The sequence below is a fragment of the Vigna angularis genome, chromosome 6, assembly GCF_016808095.1.
Source record: "Vigna angularis cultivar LongXiaoDou No.4 chromosome 6, ASM1680809v1, whole genome shotgun sequence".
NCBI lineage: Eukaryota > Viridiplantae > Streptophyta > Magnoliopsida > Fabales > Fabaceae > Vigna > Vigna angularis.
In genome coordinates, this window is record NC_068975.1 from 1,732,444 (window position 1) to 1,749,501 (window position 17,058).

A 17,058-nucleotide genomic window follows, 5' to 3' on the forward strand; every position below is an offset into this window, starting at 1 on the left:
GATGATCTAAAAATGTCCGTAGAAAGAACACGTATATTAGAGCAATATACAACAACAAAGAGAAGGATCCACATATTGAACACTATTGTTGGACATAGCAAATACAACATTCACCTTAGATCATTCAACAACAACCTTAGATCATTTGTGAGCAAGCATGACCTACAAATTTCACCTTCACCATACGTCAACAACAACACCCACATAGTACAAGAACACATGCATCATAGTGACAGGCCATGAGGTAGACACAACTACAAAGAATGTTGAAATCAAAAATCCTAAATCTATGAAGTGAAAGGGTCGACCTAGGACAAAATGGTTGAAATCCACATCTGAGAGACTAACACAGAAGAAACCATCAACAAAAGGCACTAGTTGAACATCCATTGATATTGTTGTAACTTATTATTTTAGTATTTCTTAGTGTTATCAATTGTAATGATGTTAAAATTTGTAAACTAATGCAATTTAAACTAACTTCATACCAACTACTTATAAAAGAAACATTGATGGACGTACCAAATACAACATTCAACAATAACATTGATGTCATACTAAACACACATTACATAACAACCAATTCAATTGGACCGGTAAGATTCAATTGCAATTTCATAGTTTATTCATTTCACATTTCCTAACCGTTGTAATAAAAATGAAGTTACATAAAGAATGGTGAACTTTATAAATATCATATCAAACAGGAAAGTAAAGTGTGAGAATGAAAATTCATGTTAAAAAATAAGTAAAGGTTTTCCAACAGAAAATAAACCTTAAAGACAAGAAAAAACAATATAAATAAATTTACTAAATTACCTAATAAACTGTAGATGTTTTAGATGTGTAGTAATATAAAATAAAGAAAGTAAGTAACAATATGTATCATACCTATGTGTCAAAGCACACATTTGCTTTACTCGTCAAATATAAAAAAAAAATTATATAAATATTGAATAACAATTACATAAATGTCAAATGATTATAAAATATAAATAAACAATTACACAAAATTAAAACTTCATAATTACTATCATTTATATTTTTGCAATGAAATTTTTTTCAAGATTTTGAGAAAATTTAGTGGATATGAATAAAAAAATTATAAGAGAAACTCAGTTTTGTTTCAATATTCATATGTATCTATTACATTTCAAGTATATCCTTTTACAAAACAAATTATACAAAACTCCCTAAATTTCACATTAATCATCACTAAAACGTTTAATGATTACTAGTAATTAACTCTAACAAGTCCTCACTTTAGTTTTCACTATATACATCATTATTTTCCATACATGAAAACATAAATGAATTGTTGTTTTTATCTTCCTATATGACCACTCAATTAAAAACAAAAAAAATTACAAAAAAAAATTAAAATTATATTGATTCCCTCAATATTATATCAAAGAAATCTAAGAAAATGTAGTAGATATAAAAGGATGTGACAATTAAGAGAGAGAAAATAAAATAAAAATATGCATATAATAAATCTTCAAATAAAATTAAAACAAAGACCAAAATAACAGTAAAATAAGTTTTTTTTGTTACTTATTAAACTAAAAATGTGTTAATATTTTACGACTTTTACATATTAATTCTCTAGTACACTTAAATAAATTGGATTTGGAAATTAACTGAAACAGAATAAATAATATAATATAAAAAAATAATAGTTAAAAAATATTGGTCTTCTAAAACATAAAGACCGAATATCTCAACTTTTAAAATAAAGACTAAAATTACAAATCGAACAAAATAAAAAAAAAACTTATTTTTAAATCTAATATTTTATAAAAATCATTACCCCACTGAATTAAATTACATATTCAAATACTAACATGTATATTGGTTCTTACTTCACATTTTCATGTTTAGATTTTATTCTCCCTCAAATTCTATCTCCACATAGTATTTAACACTTTCCTTATTTAGTCCATCCTACATCAAAGAGTGTATAGTTTGAAAAAATTTACTCATTCTAGGATTATTTTAATTTTAATTACAAAACATAATCATAATTGGTAAGAAAAGAAACTAAAAGATCAGGTTAACCTTTAACTACGTGATGTGAATGTCAGACAATAGAGCAAAATAGGAACATTTGTTGTTTTCCCTATGCTTTACAATCATCACCAACCACATACAACACCTTTTCCTTCAGTTTCTCTATTATCTGCAGAAAAGACAAAAGTGTCATTGTATTGTATAAACAAATTTGGATATGGTAGGGTTCCATGAATCATACCAAACTAGAATTGTCTGCCCATCTTCTGATGGAGCTGGCAGCATTTCTGAGGTGAGAACAGTTTGAGGAATCAAAATTCAAATAATAAGCAGAGTTTTCGTTAGCATCGGCAACCCAGATGTTGTTTGTATGGTCCTTTTCCTTTTTTATAAGATTACAAAAACCAACCTGCATGTAATCAACATACAACTTCATCCAACATAAAACGTTTGCAAACTAGACAACTTGAACATGTGACGTTGGCATTCTATTTGTGGTAAAAGTTGTTGGTTCACTAAAACCTTATCTGAACCTATATGTTAAAATGCAACAATATGCCCAGAATAATGAGATAACATATTTCTGTTGTTATAAAAGCTAAAGTGATATTAGTAACGAGTTTAAAGATAATTAGTGGAAATAAATACTAACCATATGCATAAAGATAAAATAAAAAACGACACTAATAAGATAATGCATTGTAAATACCGTAGATCCTGCAAGGTTGCAGCTGATTAATGGAAATGATGAATCATGATCAATCAACGGAGAGCAAAAGCAGATAGCAAGCAAGGAGTTGATTAACTTTTCTGACTGTAAACCATTCATGATGGATCCATCCGTCACAAAAACCCATTGCTTCTGATGCTGATTTGATGTATAAACTCCTCCCACATGCACAATATATGCAGCAATGTCAAACTCGCTGTGTAAATAATTACAAGACAACATCAAATATTAGCGTGCTATATGTTCTTAATCAGACAACTGAAAATACATGTAAACAGACTAGAGCATCAACATACTTGGAAACAGGGATGTCACCCAAACTTGATAACGGGGTCGATTTTCTACCACGAAAAAATGGCCTACAAATGAAAAACATAAGGATTCAGAACGTGACCTACCCAGAATATAGCCAAGCAAAAATTCTTTTTTCTCTCCTTGTTATGATTGTTAGATACCTAAACTGTTCTCTTGCATTAGAAGATAAAGGCCACCATTTGGTACTAGACCCTCTAGCATGCAAGTGAAGGATATCAAAAACAGAACTTGATGGCATGAGTCCTGCAATGGAATATGCTCCTCCTTCCACCAACTCCAGACGCTGTAAATAAGTTACACAAAATAGTGTGAAATCAATTTACCTCCACAAAATAGTAGTTACAATAAGGAAATAGACTAATAGAAAGGAAAAGTATCAACAATAGCTAGGCATGCAAAGCTAAAACCACAAAATTATTGACTAACTATCAAGACAATGAAGATACGGCTAATCCTTGCAATTTTGCTCACCAACCTCACCTGCTTCTCAGTGGGATTCCAGATTGTTACTATGCCTTCTTTAGGTTTGTCTTGTCGAGTTTTATAAGTTAATCCAACTACTCGTAACTTCATAAATGGCGTGACTTCTCTATGTCCCAAGCCAGCATCTTTCAAAGCTTTTTCTATTGATTTTTCCTTTTCTGACTGTCTGATTGCCTGAAGACAGATGAAATCCTAAATATCTCTCTGCGTATAGACTTCTACGAAGATAGGAAACATAACCTTACATTTAGTTTGGCCTTATACGCAGCAAAAGAACTAAGCTGCTCTGCACTCATATCTGCCATTAGGAATTCAGGTTCTTCCGCTGTCTCGAGCATGTTATAAATCTTAGCACCTTCGCTATCACTGTCATAATTAATGTACGAACTTTCCTTCTGATACTCAGAAATGATGCCATCTACAACAGCAGAGCGTCTGTCCACATAGGTGACCAGTTATTGCACAAAAACAAAATTCAATTATGGCTGTAAAATTAACAATTGCATTAGTATAGTAAGCACCTTATATCTTTTATGGCTTCCCAATTCACACAACTTTCGGATCATGATACAAAATTTCCTGCTTTATTTTATTTTTATGAACTCCATTGTGAAGCTAAACAAATTGAAATTTACTGAGGCAACAAAAATTGAAATATTAAGATAGTTAAGTTGGGTCCTGTTGACCAAAAAGTGCATCTGTAGCCATCAAACTATCATAATTCTTGTTTAATATTTCTGAATCAATGCATATGAACAGTTCAATAGCAATTAACGAAACCCTTTTCTCCTATTTAGTTAATAGAAGTCCAGTTGTTTCATGACTTATCCACCGTAAATAACTAATTCCCATATCATGAGGTAAACAGAAGGAAAAAATATTCCATAGAGGGATCTTTTAGATGTGCTTATTTATAGCTTATTTGGACTTATCTTTATGACATGAGCACTTATGCAAGTATTAAGGAAAGCTTATATGTCCATAAACTATTTTAAATTTATTTCAACAAGCTCCCCGGATGAGCCAAAGCTAGAAATGAGCTGACATAGTAAACTTATTCACTACCACCTTGTGCAAACTTTCGTATGTTGCTGACAATGTCATCACTAGTGATGATGAGACTAGGATTCAGCTCCTCAAAGAGCACATTTCACAGCAATTTCATACCAAAGATCTAGGTCCTCTCAAATATGTTTTAGGCATTGAACTTTCCCGATCTTCTTCTAGCATTGTTATTAATCAACATAAGAATGCACCAGACATTGGCATGCTTGATTGTCACCCTTGTGATACTACTATAGATCCCAATATCAAGCTTCTTCTGAGTTAGAGAGCCATTGAAAGACCCAAAAAGATAACAATATGTGCTAGGTGCAATTACACATAGTAAACATGTGCACATGCATAGGGTAGACAATGCGATGTTACAAAGGCTAGACAAGGTAAATGTGGGTGAACCAAGCAAACAAGTAGACGATATGAGATCAAGTGTAGTAGATAAAGAGTTAGACAATAGTGTAAATTGCATGGGTCAAACAATAAGTGTACTTTGATCAGGGTAGACAATGTGTAAAATATATAGAGAAGACAATAGGTGCATTTTACACTGATCAGACAATAGGATCTGTATGTGCTATGTTGTCACGCTAAGTTGTCACACTAAGCAGGTGATGCATGAAAGTGGGAGCAAATGTGTTTTTGCTGACATATGTGTATGTGATAATGGAGTTGCGAGTCAAAAACACTAGACAAGTGTTTGTGAGGAGGTTAAAGTGCTTAATACATGTAACTTAATTGTGTTTCAAAAATTCTAGCTTAACCTAATTGAAGGAAGAAAAAATAGTCACGAGTTACATTTTTAAGCGTTTTGCATCTCTCTAAAATCCTATTCTCTGTGTCTCTCTTGCTTCTCTCCAAAAGTTGTGGTGATCTACTCATTTTGATTTGAGATCAAAGAGTAATTTTGTGTTCATTGTGAGAAGAGATTTCTACAAAACCAATTAGAAGTTGATCAAGGGTAAGTCAACTTTAACCTTTTCTGCTTAGTTAGCTTTGTCTGATGCTTGCATGTGGGTGGATCATGCTTGCATGTTGTTTTCTTGGGGTTAGAACGAGTCTCTGCATGTAAGAGGTCTTATTGGTGTGTTTAGATCCCTGATATGAATGTTTTCTCTATGTAGAGTGAACAGCGGAGTATTGTGCTAGTGGCTAGTTGTGTTAAACACATAGAAGCAATCTAGACCAAATAAGGGAAGCTAATGTTGTCTTTTTGTCATTTGAGAATGATTTATGTGTGGTGTGATGATATGAGACTTCCTGTCATCTGAATGATTGTGTTCATTTTTGTTATGATGCATTGGTGATAATGCACGTTGTTGTATGCTTGAATATCATAGTGTGATATTATTTCTTGTTGATCAGTGGTGATTAGGGATGGCAATTTTACCCGCAGGCACGGGTATCCGCGGGTAAAATCCGCGGCGGATAGTAACTATCCGCGGATAACGGGTAGCGGGTATTTTAATACCCACTTCTAAACGGGTCGAGTACGGGTAGTATACTACCCACCCCGCGGGTACCCGTTACCCGTAAAAAATTAAAAAAAACTAATTTATATATTTTTTAATTAAATTTAATTAAAAATAAAATAAAATTATATTTTATTAGTTTAAATTTAATTAAAATTAAATTTTAATTTACATTTAATTTAATTTATATTATACTATATATCTTTTTTTGTAATTTTATTTAAATTTTATTTTTAAAATGTATTAAATATCTTTCTTTTATTTTTTGCGGGTATCCACGGGTTTTAAAATACCCGTGGGTATTTTTTAAAAGCGTACCCAGCAGGTAGCGGGTCGGGTAGCGGGTACGATTTTATCCGGCAGGTCGGGTTGCAGGTAGGCACTACCAGTGCCCGACCCGACCCGTTGCCATCCCTAGTGGTGACAGAGGTGTGCTCTGGGTGGTTTCAATCAAAACCTATTGTGATGGAGGGTTTTGAGGGAAATACTAGATTGTGATGTTCTTAAGTACAACAATGGAGTTAATTGGTGTATTTAAGAATAACCAAAATGACGTAGACAAGTCCAAAACAGTGGGGTAAGTGTGATAGTTTGAGATTACTTGGCTAAGGTATTTTGTCAGTCAATAATGTCAAATTGATACACAAATTAGTTGTTAAGAGTGAGTAAACGATTGCTGGGCCAAAAATAGTCAAGTGAGGTATTTGCTTGATGAAGTACTCATCAAACGATTATTAACACTGGGCAAATCAATGGTCAGACGAGATACTTGCTTGATATTGGTTTCATTGGGTGATTCTTCAACCCATGGGTGAAGACATATTTTACCGTGAATGTTTAAGGCATTAGGAAATATCTCATACAGTGAGTTTCGTTGTTGAAGAAGTTTGTTTGAGGTGTTTTCTAGGGGTGTGAATCACTTAAAGAGTGTTATCAGTTTTAAGAATGAAATGTTTTTCAAGAGAACTCAAAGGTTTAGGAGTGTATGAATCATACAATGAGGATGGTATATGCTAGATGATACTCTCTCTGATGATAGTTTTGGACTTTGTCTGAGAACTTGGTGCAATGATACCCTCTTTGTTGACAATTTTACCGTGAATGTTTAAGGCATTAGGAAATATCTCATACAGTGAGTTTCGTTGTTGAAGAAGTTTGTTTGAGGTGTTTTCTAGGGGTGTGAATCACTTAAAGAGTGTTATCAGTTTTAAGAATGAAATGTTTTTCAAGAGAACTCAAAGGTTTAGGAGTGTATGAATCATACAATGAGGATGGTATATGCTAGATGATACTCTCTCTGATGATAGTTTTGGACTTTGTCTGAGAACTTGGTGCAATGATACCCTCTTTGTTGACAATTTTAGACTTTGTTTGAGAACTTGGTGCCGTTCTCTTTTGCTTGAAACTCTGCTTTGAATGTTGAAGATAAAGGGAGTTGAAAGGGCTAAGTAAAGCAATGACTAGAGGCCTAAATCTGTTGTGGATATATATATATATATATATATATATATATATATATATATGAGTGGCTAGTAGTGTCAAGGCTAAGGCTGGAAATTATGGGAGAAGTTTAGGTACGTGACCCAAAGGAATCACAGGTGGTGATTCAATGTTTGTATGTATATATGTATCATCTATATGTATGATAAGTTGTTGCAGAGCATGGATGGTGGTTTAAATCTACTTTGTTGATTAAATGATGGTTGCATATGATGTATGTGCAAGATAGTGTTCCCAGGGAGGGAATGACTATGTAGTAGTGTGTTGAAAGAGTATGGGATGGAGACAGAGTGGAGCTTATTCTAACTCTGCTAGTTATCTAGCATCAAGTAAAGAAAGATAGTTAAGTTGTTAGAGTCGAAGGAGGTTTCTACATGGTTTGAAGAGGAGGCAATTGTATCTACACCTAGGTCGTGTCTTCAATCGAATTGCAGAGATTACCTTGTCATATGACAATGGGTGGGGAGACACCTTTGGGAAAGTCATTACCCACAAAGTCTAATCCGAGATGTCATTTTGACAAGTGCATAATCTCTATTTCAATATCCATACTCTTAATCATTCGACAATGAGTCAAATTCTTGGAGTAAATGCATGATATGAGGGTTTACATGTATGCATGGTAATATGTGTGCTTGCTAGATGATATGAATATGTAATTTTTTATGCGCTGATATACATATACATGTTACTTTTAAAGTTAGCTTACCCTTTTATTGGTGTTTTTATTAGTGTTTTTGTGGTGTTTTCTGCTATGACCGTGTTGTTGCATACTAGCAAATGATATAGCAAGTGACAAAGATGTGTAGCGGTAGGCTAGAGCAGTGGTTACCCTACTATACAAAAGTTTTTGTATACATATGTAACTGATGTTTTAATTCTGAGGAAAACCTTTGTATAGTTTGTAAATGTTTCTCTTATGGAAAAAATTTAATTTTAATATGATTAGAGGAAAGAAAAAGTATTATATGTGTATGTTAAATTTTCTGTGTGATGATCTAAAATACAATTGTTAGACGATACATTGTAACTCCTAGTTAGACGATTTGTTGAACAACATTTTAGTAGACGATTAACTGGTTACGTTTTAGGGGAGATGTGACACTAGTTTTGGGGTGTTACAACTACAACAGCTAAAATTTGGGGACATCCATGGAAAGAAGCTTATTTTTTGGTAACAATCAAGTTGCACTTCACATTACATAAACCCAGTCTTCCATGAAAGAACCAAACCCGGTCTCTAGTACACTTCAACAATGACCAGTTGGCTGATACGTCCACCAAGTCCCTAGAGGCCCTCGGGTTAAGCACCTTAGCAACAATATTGGTGCACATAACATATGTTCCCACTTGAGAGAGAATGTTATAATGTAATTAGTAATTAACTATTGTAGATTTGTTAGTCATTACTTGTTACAATACAGATTCTAAGAAAGAAGGATCATTGATTCTTGATTGTTATGTAAGAATTTATAGTATTTGATTTTGTAAATTGGTAAATACATACAGTGGGGTCTGCATTTGAAACAACATCCATATAACTCTTCCTTTTATAGAATTTATAAGAGAAAACCATAACTACAAAATATTGAGGACATATTATCATAATATTCAATTACCCCCTTTTAGGAAAATAACATAAATACGGAACCAACCTAATAATTAATCTTAATATCCAACGCTACTATATTTACAGGATTATAACAGGATGAATATTAAGAATTAAAGATATTGACCAGACGCACAAGGCCAACTGACAGTAGGCTAAAGGAGCTGAAATGTTGTGTGAGGAGGGAGAAAAGAACACACTAGAAAAAAGAGTAATTGGAGTCTGCAGGCATGTTCAGCAAGTTAGTTGCTGAGAAGGGATTTTACATGAAAGAGGTTTTTCCTGTTAATAACTTAGGCAGTATAAGAATAATTTCAGTTATTGTGATTGTGAGTATTCTCCCTGTGAGGAGCTGCTACTGTGTTTCTTACAAATAAAAATAGATATAGATGGATAGTCTAAGAAGTTACCTCTGATTGTACAACTCTGTCATTTTATTCTCCATCTTCTCTGACATGACAACAGACCGTCCACTGCTTAACCTAATGAGTAAAACAATTATCAACATTTTTCATTACATTATTAAAGTACATATCTGAAAATCCAATTTACTGCACATATTTCAAGTGATATTGTAGGACATGCTTCCAAAGAATACATTTTAAATTACATAATTAGAGTACATTTTTAAAAAGTAATTTACTGTGAATATTTCAAGTGAAATTTTAGGACATACTTCATTAGATGTTACCTTTCCTTGTAAAGAATGGGATATATGCGAGTAATTCCAGCCAACGTTTGCGGTATTAGACCACCATTTCCTTTTATGCATTTAAAAGCCAAAGGAGGACCGGCAACCTTACCTGCCAATCAGCTTAAAAAAATAAAAATTTTCTGCAAAATTGACAACATTAACATCAACATAATAAAAGATGCTTACAGAATCCTAACCGTTCTGCCCAGTGAGCTCTATACGTTCCATTTATGTGCAGCAATAAACTAACTGTTGATGACACCTGAAATTAGAACAGATTCTTCATAAAACATCTGACAGGATACACATTTATTACTCAATTATATTCCTAAGCTGTAAAAAACCTCAAGGGGTGAAACTGGCCCATTCCAGCCGCATAATCCTGCTCCTGAGAGCTGCATATATGTAAACAGAATTCAACATTATCAAAGTGGCATAATCAAGGAAGGTAAGATAAACAGCAAATACAGACAACACATTACTCGGAGCTTCTGTCCCACGAACAATCTTCCAGCAGCTTGTTGCTTTGACAATGGAACATCTAAAATAGCATTCATTGAATACCTGCAAGGGAAAATCACTATGTATCTCAGGGACCTTCATATATATATATATATATATATATATATATATATATATATATATATATATTGCAATCAGACAGTGAAGGAGCTGACATTCACACCATCCATCAGTTAGTTCAATTTTCACTGCTTTTGTTTTCTGAGCCCCAGATTTTGTGTCAAAACAAGTCCCACTTTCTTCTATATAACTAGAGTGAATACTTGAAATGCATAGAATCATCATTGATGAAGACAATGCATCCCCTTCGAGAATTTTCTTGATGGTAGACCGGTGGCCATGATTCACTTCTCTTTCATATCTACAAACCAAATATCATCATAAGTTCTATCGATTTTATAAACACAAAGTATGTTGCTTTAGAGCAGTCACGTGCCTGTACTTCAGTTCCTCAAGCACATTCGATACAGTCAAAAAATTTCCAGCTGAACTAGCTGGGTAGTATCTCTCATAGCATGCCAATTTCCAGACAATCCACTTGTAATGATTTGTGACCCACCTAGCAATGTGCAATGGAAGTGTAAAACTAAGATGAAAGGATTGTTTGAGTAACACTACCTTTGAAAAACAGAAATAAAACCTTATGTACCAAACTCCCCTACATAATAAAATTTAACCACGAAAGAGCTTTAACTCGATAATGTATTTCCATGCCATCCAGATAACAATTGAATATACTAACTTGCAGTAACCTTCTGGCAAAATTCAATACAATAGCTAACTGACGTAACCTTAGTTGCAAAAAGTTCAGGGTAGAAGCAATTTACTCTTTAGTTGCAAAATGCATGGAAGCTCCATGGAGAGCCAATAGATGAACAAAAGCCTCTGCTCCTATACCATTATCACCAGATCCTTTATGAAACACGTACTTTTCCGCATTAACTGATGTCACCTGTCTACTCAGGTTGGGAAAACACTGAAAATAAAATTCATTCAGTGCATAAAGTGTTGCAAGTGCCAAGATCATTAAGTCCTAGCAGAAATATAAAGATTACACTCACCGCTCTCTTTTCCATTGGACGCCCAACAAAATAATCCTTGATGTACACCCTTGGATAGTGAAATGGATATCGGGTAGAAACCTCTCCTTTGCATTCCGAGATATCAGAGGACAATTGAGACAAATCTGAAGATCAAATACCAGAAATAGCTATAGCAACTCACAAAAATTGAAGAAATTCACTAAAGATTATTAGCCTATGTTTACCATGAGGAGATTTTCCAACATCCTCCTCTAAAGGAGCAGGAGAGTTGGAACTGCGTGGCTTTTTAAAGGGAGAAACAGTTACAGACAACCCTAGTCTCCGTTTTCCACTAGCAGCTTGCCTATTGTTTGCTGTATCCGTGTTAATGGTATTTGAAAGATCAGCCAATGCCCTGCGTGTTGCCCCACCCAGTGTATCTACTTTTGAAGAAAAACAATTCAATGAAGAATCATATACTAGTGAATTTGGTGTTTGGCTCCTGCCATACAAAGACTTCTGTCCACAAGCATCTGTACTTTTCCTGCCGCAATCACTCTCTTCCCCAACAGCATCAAACTTCTTGGTCAAGTTAATCCCATCACCTTCACAAGGAAACTTGGTTGGCAATCCTCTTTGCCTAGAAGACTTCATGGGGAAAGTAAAACTCTTCGTCTTAAAATTGCTATCTGATGCCATCCCGTGAACCACAGGAGTACTATAATCACTAGGAGCAGCTGCGTCAGTTTGTCGCTTCAAAGGAAATGAGAACACTGAATCACCGGCATTCCCTCCTTCAAACAAATCCCCCACATCCGAATCACCGAGAAGGCTCCGAGCTCGCCGCAGCGCGCCACTCGAAATGGATATAGATCTTCCACCTGCAGTGCGAAATTTAATCGGAGCTTGCTTGAATGAATTCCTTTCCTCAAAACCATTATCTAATGCATGAAGAACCCCAACAGAAGGACTGTTGATAACTGTATGCAGCTTCGATTCAGGTGATTCTTCATATACTTGTAGTTGTTGCTTTCCGGCTGTTTCGCCAAATGCAAACAATTTACTTGTACTTTGGATATTAATATCAATGGTATCCAGCAATGTCTTTGCTCTAACCAGACCTCTAGAAGATATGGTCACTTTTTTCCCAGAGCCTGTCGTAAAAAGCGAATTCGAGAAGCTGAGAGTTTCATCTATTGCACGCTCTTCACCTGCAATTTAGCAATCAGGGTTTAATATACTAAAAACAAGAGACATAACCATTATGATGCTTGAATGTGTTGCACTTTTTATATTTTCAGACACAAAATCAGGGTTGTTTGAATGATTAAATCATTGATACCAGTCTACACATTCAGAACCAAGACGCTCATCTACCCGCTAAAAAATAAAAAGAACAACATTTTTTGTTGAATAATTAATATATTCACTGGTTTAGATTGTACAGGCATAGCAAATACCTCGCGCACCGGCGTCGTGGGAAGGAAGAAGGGCCGGTGAGCCTGCGAAAAAGAATCGATGGAAGAAAATTATTAATGTCAAAAAGAAAAGGTAAAAGAAAATTGAAAATGTTGGATTGAATTGAGAATTGGAACCTTGGAGAAGAAGATCGGCCATGGAAGGGAGGGGAATGGGAGAGGGGAGGGGAGTGGGAGAAGCATGGGAAACGTGTTCGGTGATTTGCCAGTGGAAATTGTTTGGAGAGTGGGAGAGGATTTGCCATGAACACATTGTTTAGGGTTCTGGTTTGATTCGAATTTTGGGGAAAAGGAAAACTCGTTGGTAGGGTTTTTGTTTGTTTGGGAGAAATTCGGGGATGGCGGGAATGGCTGCGTTCTAAGCTGAAGCAATGGAGGGAAATACAAAGTGTTTAAGAACAATTTCACTTTGACGGCCATGATGGCATCAAATATTGTATTTTGTATATAAATAATTTTCTTTTTTAAGTTTTCCCCTAAATGGACCTCTGGACATTAGCTTCCCAAGACATTTTTACTGTTCACTGTCCAATGTGGTGCAGTTCAACTTTGAATTTACTTTAAGAAAATTACCAATTTGTACAAATGTGGCACAGTATCAATACGAGTACCACAACTTTATTATAATCGAGTTAATGTTGTTTTAAATAGACAAGACTTTGGTGTTGTAGTAAAAGTCATTGCACAATCACATGATTTTGATTAAGGTTAATACATTGGATTAATTTTTTTTAAGCAAAGCCATGTCATCTTGAAATAGCTTCAATTGTTTTTTTTTAATATACTAAAGTCATTAGAGGTTGAGACAACTTTAGTGTAGAACTGAAATCATGAGATTATATAAGGACTTTTGTGTTGTGAGCTTTGTATTTAAGTCATAATTGTAAGGGCAAAGGAGTTGAGAGTTTAAATCGTGAAGTTCATATGCTGTCAAAACTGAACTTTGTTGCCAAATCTGTAAAAGTGGTTTTAGACTGTGATTTTGAGCACTTTGAGTTTTCAATGAGTTCCAAATTCATATTTTAGATAGTTTTAGGTACTTAGAAGTGCTCCATCATTCATACATGCATAATTCACTATTTTAGTTCATTGTGACATTTCATCGAACATGTAGCATGTATATTGTTTTCTCTTAGGACTCTTCACAAACAATTTTTAATTTTGTAGTTTTGTATTGTTTAAGTAATTTTTGCAGTTTTTAATAGTTTTAGTAAATTTCAATGATTGCTGTATATTACATTCATGTTTCCCTATATAGCTAAAAATTAGTAAGATAAAAATAATCCAAAGTCGTTTGCTTATTAATGCAAAATTAGTTTTTAAAAAGACAGCGTTACAATGATAAACATTGATGTCTTGAAGTGATTTTGATGACGATATTTTTGAAGACTTGAAAAATCTATATTATGAATGTTAAAAACATTTATTGTAGAAATCTGTGTATAAGAATCTTTTGTGCATTTGTAAACCACTTAAAAGTTTCATAACTAGTGATTCTATATGGTAATAATCAATTATTTAAGAGGATAATCAATTATCACAAGCTCAAACAAAAAAGAGTTACTCGCGACAATAATCAATTATCACTGATAATTTTGATATTGTTCAGGGTTCGACAATAATCGATTATCACTAAGGATAATCGATTATCATGTTTTCCAAAACCCTACAACTACCTCAAATAATCGATTATCACTTATGGTAATTGATTATCACAAGCAGTTGGGAGCATACTTTTCATTTTTTTGACCCTTGGCCTATATATACACATTTCCTAAACCTTTAATAGGAAAACTAAACTACTTGAGAGCACAGAAAAGTTATGAGGAAGTTCTTTGAGTTTAAGTAAGTTCAATCAAGTATTGTGAAAAGGAGAAGCTTGTGTTTAGTGTGTATAAGGTCCAAGCGGTTCTCTTCAAGTTGATTGAGCTGGTTTTCTTTCCATCGTGTGTTGAAGGAAGGTGTTTTCTGTTTCTAATCTTTGTATTACTTTGTTTGTAATTTGAAACTAAATTATAGTGAAAAGGTTAATCACTACTTATATGATTAACGACTAGACGTAAAATCTGTTGATTCGAACCAAGAAAAAAATCCATTTGTGTGATTTTCTATATCCTTATACTTTGTGCTTATAAATTGTTCGATAAAAGTTGCGAAAGAAAATCATATTTTTTAAAAGAACCAATCCACCCTTCCCCTCTTGGTTACTGATCGTTTTCATGCTCTCTAAACGTTCCACTGCGCGATACCAATTTTAACAATTGGTATAAGAGCTTACTTTGATAGTTTTTCAAATTTTACGAAAATGGCTAGTCATAACCAAGTTTATGTCGAGGGCGCTTCCATCAATAGACCACCACTTTTTATCGGTGACAATTATGCTTTCTGGAAAGTCAGAATGCAAATCTTTATGGGGTTTGTTGCCAGAGGCATTTGGGAAGCAATTGAAAATTGTCCTTTTATTCCGATGAGAATTGTTGATGGTGTTGAGCAAGAAAAACCTTATTTAAATTGGATTGCTGAGAAAAATAGAAGAGCTCAGTTTGATATTAAAGCTCGATTTATAATATCTTTTGTTGTTGTGCTTGATGAGTTCTATAGAATTTCAGTTTGTAAGACAACGCAGGAAATGTGGGAAGTTCTTTGAGTCACTCATGAAGGTACAGATGACGTGAAATGAGCTAGAAAGAACACATTAATCCAGGAATACAAAATGTTCAGAATGCAACCTGAAGAAACAATAGTAGACGTGCAAAAGTGTTTCACCCACATCGTCAACCATCCCACGGGATTGGGTAAGACATTTGATATTGATAAATTGAATGTTAAAATCTTAAAGTCTTTGGACGGATCTTGGCAAGCCAAGGTGACCACCATCTCAAAATCTCAAAACCTATCCCAAATGTTGATGGTTATTCTATTTGGAAAGCTCCGCGAACATGAGCTTGAGCTCAACAGATTGACTATAGAAGAAGACCAAGGTAAGAAGAAAACCTTGGCCTTCAAAATCGAAGTCTCCAAAGGAAAAAGCTCGAAGAGGGAAGATGATGATTATGATGATGATGAACACATAAGTCTCATGATAAAGAGATTTGCTAAGTTCATGAGAGCAAAGGGTAAAGACAAATTTAGAGGTGAAAAGAAGGACAATCAAGGATCGTCATCTAGCATCAAGTTTTATGGATGTGGAGAAAGAGGACATGTCAAGGCGGAATGTCCCAAAAACAAAACAAGTGAAGAAAAGAGATTTCTAAAGAAGAATAAAGCATATATTGCTTATGAGGAAAATGACTCTAGCTCTTCTAGTTCAAGCGACTCAGATGAGGAAGCCAATCTGTGTCTAGTGACATTGAAAGCCAAGTAAGTTGTTCTAGCTTTGAAACTAGTGAAATTGACTTGTAAAAAACCTTTCTTGAACTGTTGAATGAGTCTGAAATATTGGATGCTCCACAAGAAAAATTAAAAGGTGAATTTTATGAATTACAACTCAAGTATGAAAAGGCATTAGATGAAGAATGAATTCTAAGAAATAAAATCAATAATCTAGAATTGAAGGAGTCTGATGTTGTTGTAAATCCTGTTGAATGCTTGTCTTGTAAGAGTCATATGTTTGATATAGATATTCTTGAAAACTTACTTGCTAAAGCAACTAAATCTGCTTCCTATGTAAAAATTAATGTTAGGAAGAACACTTTTAAAAACAAAAATGTGCATCAACATAAGAAAAATCAAACTAAAATAACATGTAGAGTTTGGATTGAAAAAGGTATAATTGTAAAAATCAAATTGCATAGTGTTTGTTACTTTTATTGTATGAATCATGGTCACACCTCTAATAAGTGTAATATTAAGCATTTTGGTGTACCAAATGGAAAATATGCTTGGGTTAAACTTATGAAATGATTTTTCATTGATTATACTAACCCCAAGGACCCATGTTGAGATTGGGGACCTAAATTCTTGCTTAACTTGTTTTGTAGGAACCTTCAAAGTCAAAGAAGTCATTGTGGTACCTTGATAGTGGTTGCTCAATACACATGACGGAATACAAGAAAAGGTTCATAAGTTTTGAGAAAAAGAAGCAAGAGTTTGTTACATATGGGGATAACAACAAAGGAAGAATTATTACAATTGGAGGCATTGGAGGAGGAAGTACATTGACAATCA

General features: G+C 34.0%; 1 protein-coding gene across 1 annotated transcript; it reads right to left on the bottom strand.

Moving 5' to 3' along the window:
* Nucleotides 1-1,961: 1,961 nt before the first annotated feature.
* LOC108343332 (protein BREAST CANCER SUSCEPTIBILITY 2 homolog B-like) lies at nucleotides 1,962-13,311 on the bottom strand. The gene is made up of 19 exons (XM_017581548.2): nucleotides 13,009-13,311; nucleotides 12,874-12,915; nucleotides 11,659-12,624; nucleotides 11,453-11,577; nucleotides 11,219-11,367; nucleotides 10,828-10,950; nucleotides 10,555-10,752; nucleotides 10,352-10,433; nucleotides 10,214-10,264; nucleotides 10,056-10,131; nucleotides 9,867-9,978; nucleotides 9,586-9,657; nucleotides 3,784-3,973; nucleotides 3,536-3,712; nucleotides 3,196-3,338; nucleotides 3,037-3,099; nucleotides 2,720-2,936; nucleotides 2,252-2,419; nucleotides 1,962-2,179 (listed from the first exon to the last, which is right to left on the bottom strand). Exons 1-19 carry the CDS (start codon nucleotides 13,142-13,144, stop codon nucleotides 2,120-2,122), a joined length of 3,150 nt encoding a protein of 1,049 aa, XP_017437037.1. The 5' UTR covers nucleotides 13,145-13,311; the 3' UTR covers nucleotides 1,962-2,119.
* Nucleotides 13,312-17,058: the final 3,747 nt, after the last annotated feature.